General features: G+C 37.9%; 1 protein-coding gene across 3 annotated transcripts in view; it reads right to left on the bottom strand.

Moving 5' to 3' along the window:
- LOC115212167 (HORMA domain-containing protein 1-like) overlaps positions 1-17719 on the bottom strand; it is a 557209-nt gene that overhangs the window by 220127 nt on the left and 319363 nt on the right. For all 3 annotated transcript variants that reach the window (XM_036502711.1, XM_036502710.1, XM_036502712.1), the window contains one exon: positions 7792-7868. In XM_036502711.1, the coding sequence (XP_036358604.1) occupies positions 7792-7868 (77 nt within the window). The remainder of the gene's footprint in view (positions 1-7791; positions 7869-17719) is intronic.

The raw sequence follows: 17719 nt of genomic DNA, 5'->3' as shown, positions 1-17719 counted from the left end.
AAGTACCAATCACTGCCTAAATAACAATGTTGAGAAATTGGTTTCCTCAAAACCAGACTGGAAAAAGCTGACTCAAATATTACGGATCCAAGTCATCACTGAAACTGTAAAACTCTGAAAAAGTTTCCAGAAGTTTATCATTTAAGTATATATGAGCATGTCTAGACATGTAACTATATGCATGTGTCTCCTTGCCGTAAATCTGTGTTACCATGTCTAGCAAAACACGATCGAAAACACGCCATTCTATTTCGTAAAGATAACTGTAAGTACATCCCGAGTTCTAGAAAAACCATACACACAGTTTCTCTAGAACACCCATACACACAGTTTTATATATCAGCACGCACCACACACAAATATATACACAAAGCGAATTCAAATCATACTTTCTTCTTCACCAACCATTGTATCCTTACATCTTTTGATTGTACATATAATTGTATTGTTTTATACACACATATACAATGAGGGAAGCGGGAACAGTTAACAACGAAAAATAAGATATTATTTATCTCTCTAACAAGTGCGTGCATTATAAACACACCAACCATTGACTCCTTACATCTCTTGATTACACATATAATTGCATCTTGTATACACACATACAATGGGGAAAGTGAAAACAGTTAACAACAATAACAACAACAGATAACATCTTATTTATCTCCCTAACAAGTGTGCTATATCTTCACTTTATTTAAAAAATTTTTTTTTTATTTTCTTTCTTTGTTTACCTTGCACTACGGTACGGATGGGCAGACAGAACAAAACTGCCACGATATCATCTGTGGATGAGCCGTGCAACAAGACTGGTCGCTGTCCTAAAATAGAACGTTGCCTGGCAAACCACATCTGTCATCTATGCACAAAACTCGAAAATTCCTTCCAAAACAGATGGGTTGAATGCAGTAAATGTTGTGTTTCGATCTGCTTTCAATGTGCCACAAACTTTCAGAAGATCCCAGGTCAAAAGAAAGGACACCATACTTCTATGATAGATAAACTCTGGGAAATGGTCCAGCTACCAAACTGGTCATTTCAGTGCCTGACTTGTGTGTCCCCTGCCACCATTGCTGCTGAACAGCAACAACAAAACCCAACAACCGTGTCTTCCGCTGCCATTGCTGCTGAACAGCAAAAACCTACTACTTTGTCCCCCAAAACCAGTCCTGTTGATGAAGAACAACAGCAAAAACTAAAGCCGCCCTTGTCTTCCTCCCCTGTCACTCTTCAACAGCAGCAACAAAAATCGGCCATTCCTGTTGAAGAACATCAACAAAAACAGAAACTTAAGCCCCCTGTGTCTTCCTCCCCTATTGCTCTTTGACAACAAAAATTGATCATTCCAGCTGAAGTACATCAGCAGGAACAAAAGCCAACCATGATACTTCTCAACTAAAGCAGAAATCGACCATCAGCACAGAAGTTGCAGAAATTAGACAAATGATTTCTGCTTTGAGTCGTGAAATAGCAGGAATCAGAACCAGCGTCTGTGCGAAAACTCACAGCGAAGGGTCTAATCGGAGTGCCTTGCTCAGCAACTTACCTGTAGCTCATACAGAATCTCAACGCATAGAGGGAGTTGCTGAACCAACCACTCATGAAGTAATAGCCATCAGAGTGCTGGAAGGTGTGGCAGATCTGCAGGCATTCATTGGAAACACAGCTAAGGATCTCAGCTGTGTTCCTCCAAAAAGTGCTTTCCGCCTTGGCCAACCAGGATCCAAACCCAGGCTGATGTTTACAAACTTTACTGAGGCGCGGGCATTCCATCTGGCTGCTGATAGAGCTCAGCGCGACAACATAATCAACTTTAGGACACGTCCTGGCCTACCACCTGATGTATGCCCAAAGCTAAGATCTGTAGCTCTATGCCACAGAAAAGTTTTAGCCTCCACGATGATGGGCAAATCTGGAAATTTGTCAAGTCTGGTGAGTCATGGATAAGGGATACCAGTTGGACTGAGCAAACTGCACCCACAACAACAACTGGCAATACAAAAATCTTGGGAAACTAACCAAGAACAATCAGCCATCCCCTGTATATCATCACCATCTGAAATCCAGATACAAACTGCTGCCCTTGAATGCCCGTAGTTTATGCAACAAGGTGCATCTTTTTGACTCTTATGTCAAAAGTATCAACCCAGATTTCATCACAGTCACGGAAACATGGGCACATTCTGCACTCTGTGATGGAGTTTTCAGCATAGCTGGCTACAACCTGTTCCGCAAAGACCACATTAATCGCCATGGAGGGGGTGCGATGATTTATGTTCGATCAAATCTATCGGCAATCCCTTGTGATGATTTGAACCAATCTCAGCAGGAAGTATTTTTCTGCAAAATATACATGACCATGTCAACACTTCTGCTTGGAGTTGTTTACTGCCCCCCAAATTATCATCAAGACGCACAGCTTTTTGATATCCTCAGAGCTGCTGCCATGAAAACAGCCACATATGTTTATATTGCGGGCGACTTCAATTTCCCTGAGATTGACTGGGAGGCCTTCCGTTAGCTGCAAAGTGCAGACGATTTCCTCGAACTGGTGCTGAATTCAAATTGGTCCCAAGTCGTTACCTCCCCCACAAGGGGTAACAACACTTTGGATTTGCTACTTACCGCTTCTCCTGAAACAATCATTAGTGTCACTAATGAAGAACCTTTAGGTGACTCTCATCATTCCATGATCATGGCCAACTTGTCTCTGATTGATTGTAACAAAAACCACAACCATCTTCAGACTGCCCGCTTTGACTGGAATAAAGCAGACTGGAGCTCTTACTGTACTGAGCTGCAATGCCCAAACTGGCTCGAATTTTATGCCTCTGGAGATGTGGACACTATACTCCAGAACATTCTGAATTCAATATGGGCGGCATGTGCAGCATCAGTACCACACAAGCACAAAAAAACCACCCAATAGTGCAATTTGGGAGACTGCAGCAGTCCGGCTTGCCAGGAAAGAACGCCGTAAGGCTGAGCAGGAATACAAATTGCACAAATCAGAGATCAACAGGAAAAAGTGCAATAGGTCAGCCAACCACCTCAAGCAGGTGACAAAAAAGGCAGTGCTTGAATTTGAGCAACGCATTGCAACCAACCCTGACAGCAAAGTGTTCTGGAAGTATGTGCACTCAAAGCAGAGACCTCACTCTCTAGTTGGTCTCCTTCGCAATTCCCACACAGGACAGATTACTGGCAATCCCAAAGAATGTGCAGAAATCATTGCTGGATGCTATGCAGGCATCTTTACTGTCGAAGACCAAAATGTTCCATCTTCATCATCACTGACATCGGACTCTATATCTACTATGCAATTAACACCAGCAATGCTACAACGCCACCTTAAGAATAAACGCAACTATGCCTCTCCTGGTCTCGATGGTGTTACATACCTACTTCTCAAACACGGTGGGCACTTCCTTCTAAGCCAACTTTCTCTATTCTTCCAATTCTGTCTTGACAATGGTGTTACTCCAGAGCAGTGGAAAACTGCCAGTGTTATCCCTCTGTTCAAAAAAGGTGACAGCACATCGCCTGTCTTACTAGCTGCATCGCCAAACTGATGGAATCCTGTATCAGGGAAACCCTCTGGAACTTCTGGAAATCTCACAGCCTCATCCAGCCGTCACAATTTGGATTTATTCCTAACTCCAGCTGCTGTAATCAACTCATCGAGTTTCTTGAGGACGTTATCCAAATCACTGATCGCGGATCCTGGGTGGATGTTGTTTACCTGGACTTTGCTAAGGCTTTTAACTCTAAGCTCTCTGTGTTGGGTGTAAGAGACGAACTCTATAACTGGTTGAAGTCCTTTATTTTCGGCCGAAAAGAAGTTGTCACAGTTCTAGGACAGCACTCTCCACCCTATGAGATGACATCTGGTGTACCACAGGGATCTGTTCTTGGCCCCCTTTTATTTGTTGCATATGTTAATGATATAGATGCCAACTTAAAGAATGCCACAGTGCTGAAATATGCAGATGACATCAAGCTGTACCTCAAAATAAAGAGGTCAGATCCTGTACACTATAGATCTCTATTGCAATCAGACCTGGACACAATGCAGCAGTGGATCACGGACTGGCAACTCAAGCTGGCTGTGGACAAATGTACCACCATGCATTTTGGGAGGAGAAACCCAGCGTCCACCTATTCCCTCCACAACACTAATCTCAAAAAGTCTTCATGTGAACGTGACCTGGGTGTTATTGTCGACAGTGATTTGCGTTGGACAAAACACATCGCTAAAATTGTCAAGAAGGCTGAGGGTGTCTTGGCATCACTCACCAAATCCTTTGTGAGCCGCTCTCCGACTATCTATCTGCGGCTTTATATAGCTATGGTGCGACCTCACCTGGAATTTGCATCACCGGTCTGGAACCCCTATCTTGCCCAGGATATCAATCATTTGGAAGCCGTTCAGCGACGTGCAACCAAAAGAATACCCTCCATCAGGCATTTGCCATATTCTGAACGCCTTACTTCCCTGGGCATGGACACATTGAAACTCCAATGTCTGGCAGCTGACTTGGCAGATACCCATAAAATTATCAACCATCTTACAAACAATAACTCTGAGCACCTTTTCAAACTCCACCCGTCTAGCACCCGTGGACATATTTACAAAGTCAGAAAACAGCACAGCTCCCATGACTTTAGGAAACATTTTTTCACGCTGAGAGTTGCTGAAGCATGGAACAAACTGCCGGCATCGGTTGTTAGTTGTCGGCGCACTGCATCCTTCAAAACTTCCATGCTTTCTGAGATTCGCCAACACTACACCTGATTTCCTCCCCTCCATACACACACAAGCATGCATCTGACTCATACATTGTTTGCTTTCCAGACATTTGTACATTACTGCATACACTTTATACGCACTTTCTGACAAGTTGTGGTGCACCTGAGCACTGTATACAATAATTTCATTATTATTATTATTTACACACACAAAATCTTATTTACTTCACCAAACACTTACTTCATAGTCATCGTGCTATTTTGAGATTTACATGGCTTACCTATCTAGAATTTTAAAATATTAAAGTCAGGGTAGATGTTATACTCATAACTTTTGTAACATTTAGACTGGAGTCAATCAAGTAGTAATAACAAGTTGAAAATATATTTACTTCACATTTTCTACAAGTTAAATATATATTTTTAAAATATTGCAACAAATAAAATATGGCACAGGGATCACTACCATTGTCTTCATCCTCAATCTATGTATGCAAGTAAGAATGAGATAGATTTTAAAAGTTTTAATAATTACATAGGTGGAGGAGTGGTGGTGTGAAGTAGCTTGTGTACCAAAGACATGGTTCTGGGTTCCGTCCCACTGATTGGCACCTCGGGCATCTTCTACTACAGCTTCAGATTGACCAAAGCTTTGTGAGTGGATTTAGTAGACAGAAACTGAAAGAAGCCTGTCGTATATACTGTAAAACCTTGAGTATCGTCCACCCTTAAGTATAATACGCAGGGGATTTTTAGGGGGCTGTAACTCTGAAAAACCTAAACCTTGTGTATAATAGGCATCCCTTCTCTAACTTCAGTCAAGGAGGTCTATATAACGTCCTTGGTTTGTAAAACTGTATACAGTAATGTCCTTTATTATTCTATTATGTCTGGGGAGAGTCATTTTCTTTTTGTGCCTTATTATGTAACACACACACCGGTAAAATTTCCATGTTTTTCTAATTTTTATTGTCCTAAAATTTTCGTTGTGTCTTGCAACCTTTTTAATAGTTTTGACTCCTTTATTATTATTGTATATATAACATAATGCAAATGTGTAGCTTTTTTGTGCATTTTGTTTGCACAAAATAAAAAAATTACAGTAATAACGTTTAATAAATGTTGCTTACTGCAAGTTATGGATGATTCTTTTATGATTTCATTGCTTTCAGGCTTAGCTTAAGGTATTTTCATGCCCGACATCACAAAATACATCTGAATAAACATTGTCAGACAGCAAATAGAGACTCGGACATTGCTTAGAAAATAAATTTCATTTTTAACCTCGTATATAGTACGCACTAGGGATTTTGACCTTTAAATTTTGGGAAAAAAGTGCGGATTATATTTGAGGATTTACGGTATATATATTTTTTATTTATGCACCCTTTTCAAACATAGCCAAGCTCATGGGCCCGTTTTCCCAGTTTCCCAGCATATGTGTTCCCCCCAGCTGGACGGGATGCCAGTCCATCGCAGCATTACTCAAGAAACAGGAAGAAAGAGTGAGAGAAAGTTGAGGCGGAAGAGTACAACAAGGGTTGCCACCACCCCCTGCTGGAGCGTCGTGGGGATTTAGGTGTTTTTTGCTCAATAAACACACACAACACCTGGTCTGGGAATCGAAACCGTGATCCTTCAACCGAGAGTCCACTATGCCTCCACATATTTCTATTAACACCAAATTTCTATTAACAAGTAAGTTTATATATATATATATATATATATTATATATATATATATTATATATATATATATATAAATATAAACTTACTTGTTAATAAAAATTTGGTGTGTGTTGCGTTCCATTACTTGATAAATAAATAAAAATATATAAACAAATGACATAACGTATACTGAATGTAAAAACAAACAGGAGACAAACAGAAAGTCCATAATTCTTCATCAATTATTGACCAATGGTACTTTTCAGTTTCGCACCTTTGACAATAAGACTGTATGCTTCCCAATTAGTGGTGCCCACAAAAAAAAATTTTTTTCTTGCATAGAATTAGGCACAAGAGCAAACAAAATGAAACAAAACAAGAAAAATGACAGAGTGTGATTTAGGATGCTGGACAAGGACAAACAGTTGAGCAAAATATAGCCTTGGGGCCAAGATGAGAATAGTGGGTAATGCTTAGAAAATGTTTTGAACAATGGAGAATGGAGAGACTGGTCAGCTAAGGGACATTTGAGAAGACATACAGCAGTATGCTAAAGATCAGACATAATCTCTTGTGGGCAAGAAATGTAAAATAAAGTTTATTATAAACAATACAAACACTGTAATTTAATAGCTTTTAATGTGATACCTGTTAAACAGAAATTCTTTTTATTAAATGAAAATTTAATAAAATCTAATCATAAGTAAGTGAAATTATGCTAAATACAACTAAATTGAAAACCTTTTTCCCCTGGCCATATTGCCAATTCTGCAAACTTTTGGATGTGAATTTTACATGAGTAGAAGCTTTTTTTTAACAATTTTTATCCTGAGAATCATCTGTGTAAATTACACAGGAGCATAAATTACATGGGTTTTTATGGTAGTAATAATTTGTACTAGTTCTCATATTTATTTCATTTTCTTAAACTGATCTTTCTGAAGTTGCAATTGCAAAGGAGGTGTTGAGTGAGTTTGTTAACATTTGTAATGTAAGAATTTCCAAGCATGACATCTGCAAGAGAGTTTCATAGAAATTCCTGTATCTGTAGAATAATGAGTCATTCAGCAATAAGGTGTTAATCATCCAAGGTTAGACTTGACCAAACAAGCCTATAATCAAGGACAGCCTTAACTAACTGTATTTTCCCTTCAAGTAAAATGCATATAAGACCACATTATTCAATATATCTTCTTTTCTCTTTATAATGGTAGGGCATGCTTTTTAGGAGACTTGGCTCATATTTTGAGCAACTGTGTTATAAGTATCCATGGTATGGATGTATTATTGAAAATATATCAAAAAAGATTTTGAATAGCATTGAAAAAGATGTGAAAAGAGTTGTTTAAAGTATTATTAACATTCTTGTTACCTGATTATAACCACATGGACAGTTCTTAACCTGAATATTTTTATTGGCTGCAATTTGGAGAGGCTTAACAGAAGCACCTAAAAAAGACATTTTTAATATATGAATTACTTTTCATAAACAGAAACTTAGTAAAAAATATACACACATATTTGTGAAATAAATCGGATTAATTGTATGGCATAATAAATAGTAATTATCATGTGCACATTGAACAAGATTCAAAGCAATTATACACATATTCATTCTTAATATGTTCTAGAATGTGATTATATTGTATTTCACTGTTAGAGAACACCTTTCAAACAATGTATGTTGACAACACAAATGATTTTTTTGATGTAAGTTGACTTTGAGACACTGAAGTGTTGACCTGCTTGTGTCCAGATCAACTGCCATTCTGAGAGTTCCAGTTTCTCATGAAATTAATGTGCAAGTGGCTAAACACTCTAATGTAGTTCTCTGGGAAATTCAGAGTGATACAGAATGTGACAAGGCTGGCCTTTTGAAATACAGGTATTACTCATTTTTGCCATCTGAGTGAACTGGAGCAATGTGAAATAAAATGTTTTGCTCAAGGGCACAACATGCTGCTAGGAATCCAACTCATGACCTTATGTTCATGAGCTGAATACCTTAAGCACTAAGCCATGTGCCTTCACTGCCTGAATCAATGAAACTAAAAAAGAGTGGTGGCTCTTTATAGAGCAGGCAAATTATTTGTTGATGCATGTTGATGTCTGCCAAATTGATGAATTAAGTATCAAATGCACACAAAATATTGAGAACCAAAACAATGTTGTACATTCTTAATACATTCTGGTAGATTTAATGTGAATATGTTAGTCACTTGTATTACTTTTGGAGAACACCTTCTTTCAAATAGTGCATGTTGACAATACATTCAATTCATTCACATAAAGGAACTTCAAGACACTGGTATTTTGATATGGTTTCAATCAGCTGGAACATGTTAAAAATGAATATGTACATTACTGTTTTGATTATTGCTGTTTTATGTGCACATGAATATCAATTTGGCAAGCATCAGCATGTGTCAACAAATAATTTGCTTGCTGAAGCTATTGGTGGTTGATATTATTTCAGTTTATTTTAATTGATTTGTATTTATAGTATTTAATGTTACTTAGCTTTAGTTAAAATTGTATAAATCATTGGTGATTTGACTTGTCTCTGTGTGTAAAATATTTTTAATGCAATATGCTGTCTAAGACAATAATATCTACAATTGCCTATCAGTAAAGAAGGAAAGATTCTGCTAGAATCAGAAGATGACACAGGAAGTGAGATGTCAACTATCCTAATAAATCAGTTATCAAAGAACAAAACAAAAAAATACAATTTAAACTTGCACAACATATTTGAATATGAGTGATAACCAGCATTTACAGATAATAATATATTATATATAATGATAAATGTTTATATTTCTGTCAATCCAATTTATGAAAAAAATGTTTTTTTAATTCACCTTAGGGATAAAATATATTTTCATTATCATAGTAGTTGAGAAGACATTTTATTTTCCAAAGCAGAAAACTTTTTTAATATTTTAAAATTCATCTCAGTCATAATATCATAATTTTTTGGCGCAATTATATCAGTTTGCATTTATTTGCCAAATCTTGATAGAAATAACATTTCACTTATAAATTTTGTCTTCTCAAGTTAATTCTCCACATCAATACATTCATATACAGTGATACAGTGTTTGTTTATATATGCACATTTATTGGAAAACACATATTTCAGATGATAGTATGAATTAATGTTAAAAATGGCAGAAGACATTATGTCCATAAAGCCTTTTCATTGGCTGAAGCTAAAATGTGATTAGATTTGTTGTAAATCTACAACTTGTAATCCAAAAACAGGCATTTCACCCTAATGGTATTGTTTTCAAGGGAAATTACTTCACATTGCTGGTTAGAACTGGCTAAAGCTAATTTTTAGGAATTGTGATTTTTGAGCAACTGGAATTTTTTAAAGAAGTAACGTGATTTCACAGGTTGCTTCAGTCTCTGGTACTTTTTAATTAAGTAAAGCTTATAGTTCTTACATTGATTGGAAACTGGCATGCTCTCCAATAAAATGGAAATGAGACAACATTGATAGGACCATCCTATGTCCATTTTATTGGAGGGCATGCCAGTCTCCAATCACTGTTTCCAAACAAACTGTAAGTTTCCCTGTTCCTTGATCAGAATGAGTAGAGATGTTGAAAGAAATGAACTTTGAAAGATTTTAGTTAGACACATAGGTGCAGGAGTGGCTGTGTGGTAAGTAGATTGCTTACCAACCACATGGTTCTGGGTTCAGTCCTGCTGATTGGCACCTTCTACTATAGTCTCAGGCTAACCAAAGCCTTGTGAGTGGATTTGGCAGATGGAAGCTGAAAGAAGCCCGTCGTATATATATATATATATATATATATATATATATATTTATTATATAGAAGGAGCTTCTACAGGACTAGAACTGTTTCATTCAAGAGAAATCTTCAGGAAGCTAGTTAACAAGAATTGTATTGGCATTTATACATTTAGGCAGGTTGGTGGGGGACTTTTGGGGGGTAGGCATAGCGCAAAATATCATACTTGGGGGAGTGGTCAAGGAGTCAGTGTTAAATTAGATAGAAGAATAAATAAAAAAATACAAATATATTTGTATATGTATGTATGTATATGTATGTGTGTGTATGTATATATATATATATATATATATATATATATATATTATATATATATATATATGTATATTTGTGTATGTGTATGTAGGTATATGTATATGCGTATGTGTATGTATTTGTATGTGTATGCATGCGCGTATATATATATGTGTATATATATATATGTATGTATATGTATACGTGTGGGTGTGTGTATGTGTATAAATGTATGTATGTATGGATGTATGTATGTATGTATACGTATGTATGTGTATGTGTGTATATGTATGTATGTGTATGTGTGTATATGTATGTGTATGTATATGTGTATATATATATATATATATATATATATATATATATATGTATATATATGTGAATGTATATATATGTATATATATACATGTATGTATTTGTATGTAGGTGTATATGTATGTGTGTGTATTTATATTTATTGGTGTATATGTATAGACTAGCCTTCTAAGAGTGTAGACATGAATCTGTAGGTACGCGTACGTATGTGTATATACGTGAATGTATGTAGATGTATGTATGTATGAATATAACGCGTGCGTGCGTGCGTGTATGTGTATGAATGTACGAATGAGTGAGTGTACGTGCTACAGAGTGTGCGTGAGTGAATGAGGGCTTGTTTTCGAGTAGACAGATAAATGGACTGGCTGTCATAGCCAAGATGTTTGTGACCAGCGGTCAAAGATAACAAAAGTAATAAATGAAGATAATAAAATTAAAATTAGGGAATGGGTCTGTATTTGTATGTGTATATATATATGTGTGTATGTGTAGGTATGCATGGGTACACATATGTATATATAAATATATATATATATATATATATGTATGTATATGTATGTGTGTGTATATATATGTGTGTATGTGTATATATGTGTATATAGGGACTAGTGTGCTGTGTGTGCATGTGTGTGTGTGGATATGTGTGTGTATGCGCGTATGTGTGTATGTGTGTGTATGTGTATATATATTTTTCTGTGTGTATATGTATGTGTGGTCGTGTGTGTATATATACATGTGTGTATACGTGTATGCATGTGAGTGTGTGTATGTATACATATATGTGTATGTGTAGATATGTATATGTATGTGTAAGTGTATATATATGTATATATGTGTGTGTGTATGTATGTGTGTATGTATATGTATATATGTTTGTATGTGTGTGTATATATGTATACATATGTGCATAGGTATAAGTGAGAATCTCCTTATTTACCTAAAACTCTATTCCCTTTTTTTTATATATTTTTTTTTATTTATTTATTTTTTTAAATTTATTCTTCTATCTAATTTAACACTGACTCCTTGACCACTCCCCCAAGTATGATATTTTGCGCTATGCCTACCCCCAAAAAGTCCCCCACCAACACCCCTTTAAACCTGCCTAAATGTATAAATGCCAATACAATTCTTGTTAACTAGCTTCCTGAAGATTTCTCTTGAATGAAACAGTTCTAGTCCTGTAGAAGCTCCTTCTATATAATAAATTAATTTTACTCTGCTATGTATTGAGTACCTTATTTACTGTGGTTAACCCCGAATCAACCCGGGACCTACATATATATATATATATATATATATATATATATATCAATCATTAATTAATCAATATAAGGGTAGCAAAAAAATTCAAGAAAAATTCAAGAAAAATTTTCTGCAACCAGCGGTCAAGTGAGAAATTATTATTATTATTATTTATATATATATATATATATATAAAGTGCATGCATGTGTGTGTTTGTGTTTCTGTGTTTGTACTTTCACTATCGCTTGACAACTGATGCTGGTGTGTTTACATCCCTGTAACTTAGCAGTTCGGCAAAAGAATAAGTCCTGGGGTTGATTTGTTCATCTAAAGGCGTGCTCCAGCATGGTTGCAGTCAAATGACTGAAACAAATAAAAGAATATAATTCCTTTCAATGCCATTTGGAAGTGGTATGGGTGCTCAGTGAGAGACAGAATCCCCTGAATTGACAAAAAGATGAATTTCAACAGTTACAAGTTGGCTCTTAGCATGATGGCTGTATGGAGATGGTGTTTGCAACTGTGGTATTTTATCATGGAAGCAATGTTTCCTTTATCACCTTAATGTTATGTGAATTGAAGAGTTATGGAATTTGGGCACAAGTGAGAAATGTCTTATTAAAGACAAGAAATTTCTGGCTGTATTACAGTGACATTTAATTTATGTTTTCTAGTTTTCACTAAGTCCATTTCTAGCTGCTTTATTGAAAATAGCCTCATCTAAAGGCTGATTAGAAAGTCTATTGGTTATTCTGAATTAAAGGGAAAGATAATATGTGAATTATAGCCAGTGGCTGGTTGGAAATTTTATGAATGTAAACAGTGTTCTCTTAGTTTTGTCTTATTAAATTAAAGCTAATGTAAAACTTAAATATGTCCATTGAATCATTTTCAGATATATCTGTGTATATCTGTTACTCCTTACCTCCACACATAAAGTTGTCTGCCATCCACCCCTTGGGGGTTCAAAATTTTGCAAACTGATGATGGCTTCACTAGTGCTGATGGCATTAAAAAAAGCACCCAATACTTGCTATAAAGTGGTTGGCATTAGGAAGAAGATCCTGGATCATGATGCAGTTCTTGGGCTAATCAGATCCTGGCAATCCATCCAACCCATGCCAACATGGAACATGAAAATCAAATTATAATTATGATTAGTCATATTGTTATTCAGATTAGATAGAGTCCTGTTACAGCTCTCCATGAAGAATAATAATGACTTCTTAATAAATTAATCCGATTGTTTCCACCTAAAGAGAGAGAAAACCATTTCTGCAAACATATTTTGTTTGCTTATCATAAGGTAAAAACTAAGTTTTATATTTCAAATCATCAAAAAGCTCAGTACAGTGTACTGCAAATAAACACACACATACACATACAAGTAGACCATCTGTCTCATTTTGAGACTAACAGCGTAACCAATTTGGAAGTTGACTTTCCTCTGCTGCCAATAGCTTTCCTCTGCTGCCAATAGCAACAAGTAAAAAAGAAAACAATCCCTCACTTTCACACATACACAATTGAACAACAATGCCAACACATACAAGGACACCAGCATTCCTACTGAGCAAGTGGGAAAAGAAAATAAAGATAATAATGAATGCATGTCTAAAACAATGACTGTTGTCACCACCACTGCCACCTCCACTGCTGCCGCTGCCGCCACCGCCTCCACCACCACCACCAACAACAACAACAACATGAACAAACAAAACAACTTTGCTTCTATTCTGAGGCAAAGGAGACAACTCGTATCTTTTTTGACCCGAGAATTGTTAGAATGCAAGTCAGTTTTAAGCAAAGAAGAAAGAACAATAAAATTACACCCACCAAAAGACATTTTACAGGGCATTTAAAAAAACAAAAACAACAATTCATAAAACAATAAACATAGAAACAAAAAGGCTGGAACATGCCACTCAACACAGTGGAAAAGTGCTTAAGACCTATATGGGCATTTAAAAAATATATTACAAGGGGTAAAAGATTTGCCACTGTCAAAGTAAGGTTCAATAAACAGGAACAAGCAAATGAACATTCCACTAAGCCACTTGAATGTGAGGAAATCATCATGATTCCTACATACCTTGGTCATCGTGTGATGAAAAGAAAAATCAAAGATGTACCCTCTGAGATAGAAATATGATGGCTGGTGTCAGCCTTCTGCTATGATTTCAAGAAGGCAATTAATATGCTAGAAATTGCTGACCTGGAGCAGCAAAACTGGGTTAGACCAAGCTCTTAATCCAAGTGGATCAAAAGAGATCAAATCTGTCTCAGACATAGTAAAACTGTTGGACGGCACAAACCTACATGTGGACGTTGAAGGCAGATGGTCACACTGTCACCTTTGTAGTAGCAAAAACCACCTTGCAATCAACTGTCCAACAATACAGGAACAACAAAAAGAAAAACACCAACAGAAAACCAGCACTGTTACCCACATCACCATCAGCACAACTACAGCAGCAACAACAGATGAAACAGCTCCACCAACCAACCAACCAACCAGCCAGCCAACCAACTCAACCAACCCAACCAATAAACACCACCATCACTACCACCAACAAACAACAACAGCTACAGAAGCACCAAAACAAGAAAAGAAGAAAAAGATTAACCCTTCACCTCTAACTACCTATACATCACATCCCAACTGCCACCAACCAGCACTAACAACAACATCATCAACACACACGCACAAATCGACCCCAATACCCTTCCCCTTCAATATTCTGATTCCTCCGACATGTAGTATGGTAAAGGCGACACAGAAGAATGGCAAATGGCCACGGGGGGGGAGAAAAAAAAGGGGGAAAAAATGATTACTCTGTCAAACAAAGCAGGGAGATATACCACTCCCAATGTCAAAATTTCCACACACATTAACAATACCAGCACCAACACTACAAACACACAAATGTGCCAAGTGGCCCCACAATACTAACATCAGGTCTCACACTGATATTACACGAAACAATTTGAAAAAAACAACCACCCATACAAAACACCACCACAACACATACAAATTTTACACACTACACAAAGTACACATAAATTCATGAAATCTCTCTACCCTAATTTGGTAGGGAGATTTCAAAAACATTTGTCAAAAAAACTTTACAAAAATCTCCTCACAGAAACTTCTGAGGAGGAAAACACCCTGTTTTTGAACAGCAAGTGACTCTCTTTTCTCTCTTTGTGTGTAAAGCAGAACTTTTGCTAGGTCCATGCTCAGACTAGGTAGTATAAATGTGTGTGGCTTGGGGGTCATCTTGGAGAGACAAGGCTACCTGTTGAATGACATCAAGCCACTAAATGTAGATATTACAGCCATCAATGAAACCAGACTCTCCAACCTGCAGGCCCTCAAGCCCATGTTCAGCAGTCAATTCGACATTTATTTTTCTCTGTGTCTGTCAAGAATGGGTGGTGGTGGCACCAGGGTGCTTTTTCAAAAGGGTCTGGATCCCAAAGTAAGGGTAGTTTTCTTAGACCCAGAGGGCAGGCTGGTTGTCTTGGATGTCGATGGCAGTAATGGGTGTGCTTTCTGACTGATTATGATATATGCACAGTCCTTAAGTTGGTTGGATTTCTTTTGACGTCTAGAGGTTTTCCTGGGAACGTCTCAATCTTTACACTTAGTAGGGGATTGGAACGCTATCTTGGACACATGTCTAGAATATGTAGGGAGAGATAGGAAGAGAAGGGGATGCAAATGCCTCAAAGACCTTCTCAGACGTTTCCAACTGTCTGACAGGTACCAACTGAACTACTTGAACGTGCCAATGTGGACAGGGACCAACAGCATTGGGTCATCCAGATCATATTTAGATAGAGTATTCTGTAGGGCAGTAGATAGGGATAGTGTAGTTTGTCCACAGTTTCACATAGTCAGTTACACAGATCATAAATTCATGACCTGTACACTTGACTTAGATAAGAATAATAGGCAGGGTCCCGGATACTGGAAGCCGGACATATCACTCCTGGTGCAACAGGCTTACAGAGACCGGATTAGCACAATAGGAAGGTACTGACAGGAGTCATCATCAACAACATATGGTGACTTGCCCTAAAGAGGGCAATTAAAGCAGAATCACTTAGCAAGAAATCGAAATAAAAAAGAGGGAGACCTAGTTAAGAAATTAGAAGGGACACTTAGAAGTGGCACTGTGACCAACATGCTGGCGGTGAGGTTGGCCCTTGATCGACACTTCAATGCCAAACACAAAGGTTGCATTGTCAGAGCTAGGATGTGTGCCTTAAGAAATGAGGGAACTGGAGCCACCCAAGAGGCCCAGGTGGTGGAGGTGCAACGTGACAACAAAGCCACCATTTGGTCCTTGATAGATCAATAGAGATATGAGTTACTCAAGCCCGAAAGGATGTGAGGCCTTCAAGCAACTGGTGGGTTGGAACACAGGATAAACTTTAGTGCCTACCTGCATGGCTTGCCATGACTCTTGGCAAAGCAAGCTGAGTGATGTGAAAGTCCCATTACAGCTGCTGATGTATGGAATGCAATGGCAGGTTGCATGAGAGACAAGTTGCTGGGCTTGGATGGTCTGGCCTATGAGCTTTATTGTCATATGCCAGACACATTTGAAGATGTCTTGGCAACAGTCTACTGCAACTAGCAGCAAAACAGGAGTATTTTGTGAGCTGTTTTGTGAGCTGAGGAGTAGTGACTCTGCTAAAGAAAGACTCAAACAAGGGAAACGTTATAGATAATTTCTGGCCCATCACTCTGCTCAATGCTGATTTGAAAGTTTTGGCCAAGGTGCTAACCGAGAGGTTGGCACTTGTCATCGAGAAACTGGTTGACAAGGCGCAAACATGTGCCATGTCAGGCAGAAGTATCCATGACAACCTCCACCTCATGTGTACATCATAGACAGGGTACTTAAGGAACCTGGCATGGGTGGGCTCTGATCAATTTGGATAGGGTTGATCATCGATACTTGGAGGCTGTCATTAGGCTGGCTGGTTTCTGTCCAGTCTTTCACGGTTGGATTGCTGCTTTATACAGTGACATCCACTTAGTAGTTTGGGTAAATAGCCATCTATCTAGACTATTTAACATCATGTGTTTGGTCTGTCAAGGACGCCCACTCTCATCACTTCTGTATGTATTGACTCTACTGCACAAGCTGGCGACACTGAAGGGCATCCCACGAGAACTGGGATGCAGGAGAAGCATGTCTGCATCATGGTATCAAACCACAGACATACTGACCTGGACAATGAGACACTAAAAGAATACAAATTGGTAATTGGAGCAAAAAAACGTCAGTGGGCTTGCAGCTTGACACCTGGAGAAGCAGCCCATGCTGTCCAACAGTATCTCCATCGTGGGACGCTGGACTGATGGACCAGTTAAATTGCTCAGGGTCTGGTTTGGTCCAGACCTCCAAATGGAGAACAAGGATGAGATAACAAGCAGGGTGGTCACTCTCACCCAGCTATGGGCCGAGAGAAAGCTATCTCTAAAAGGTCAGGCTGAGGTGGCGAATGTGTATATCACATCTGCCATCTACTACCGTCTGACCATTGTGCCTTGTTCTGACCCTATCATCATGAAACTGGAATGCATACTCTTCCACTTTTTGTGGAGGGGAAGCCTTCCAATGGTTGGGTGATCCATTTGCTGTCAACATCTGCTAAATGGGGGA

Source organism: Octopus sinensis, linkage group LG5 (assembly GCF_006345805.1).
Source record: "Octopus sinensis linkage group LG5, ASM634580v1, whole genome shotgun sequence".
Classification (NCBI taxonomy): Eukaryota; Metazoa; Mollusca; class Cephalopoda; order Octopoda; family Octopodidae; genus Octopus; species Octopus sinensis.
This window is presented reverse-complemented; position numbering and strand designations above follow the sequence as displayed.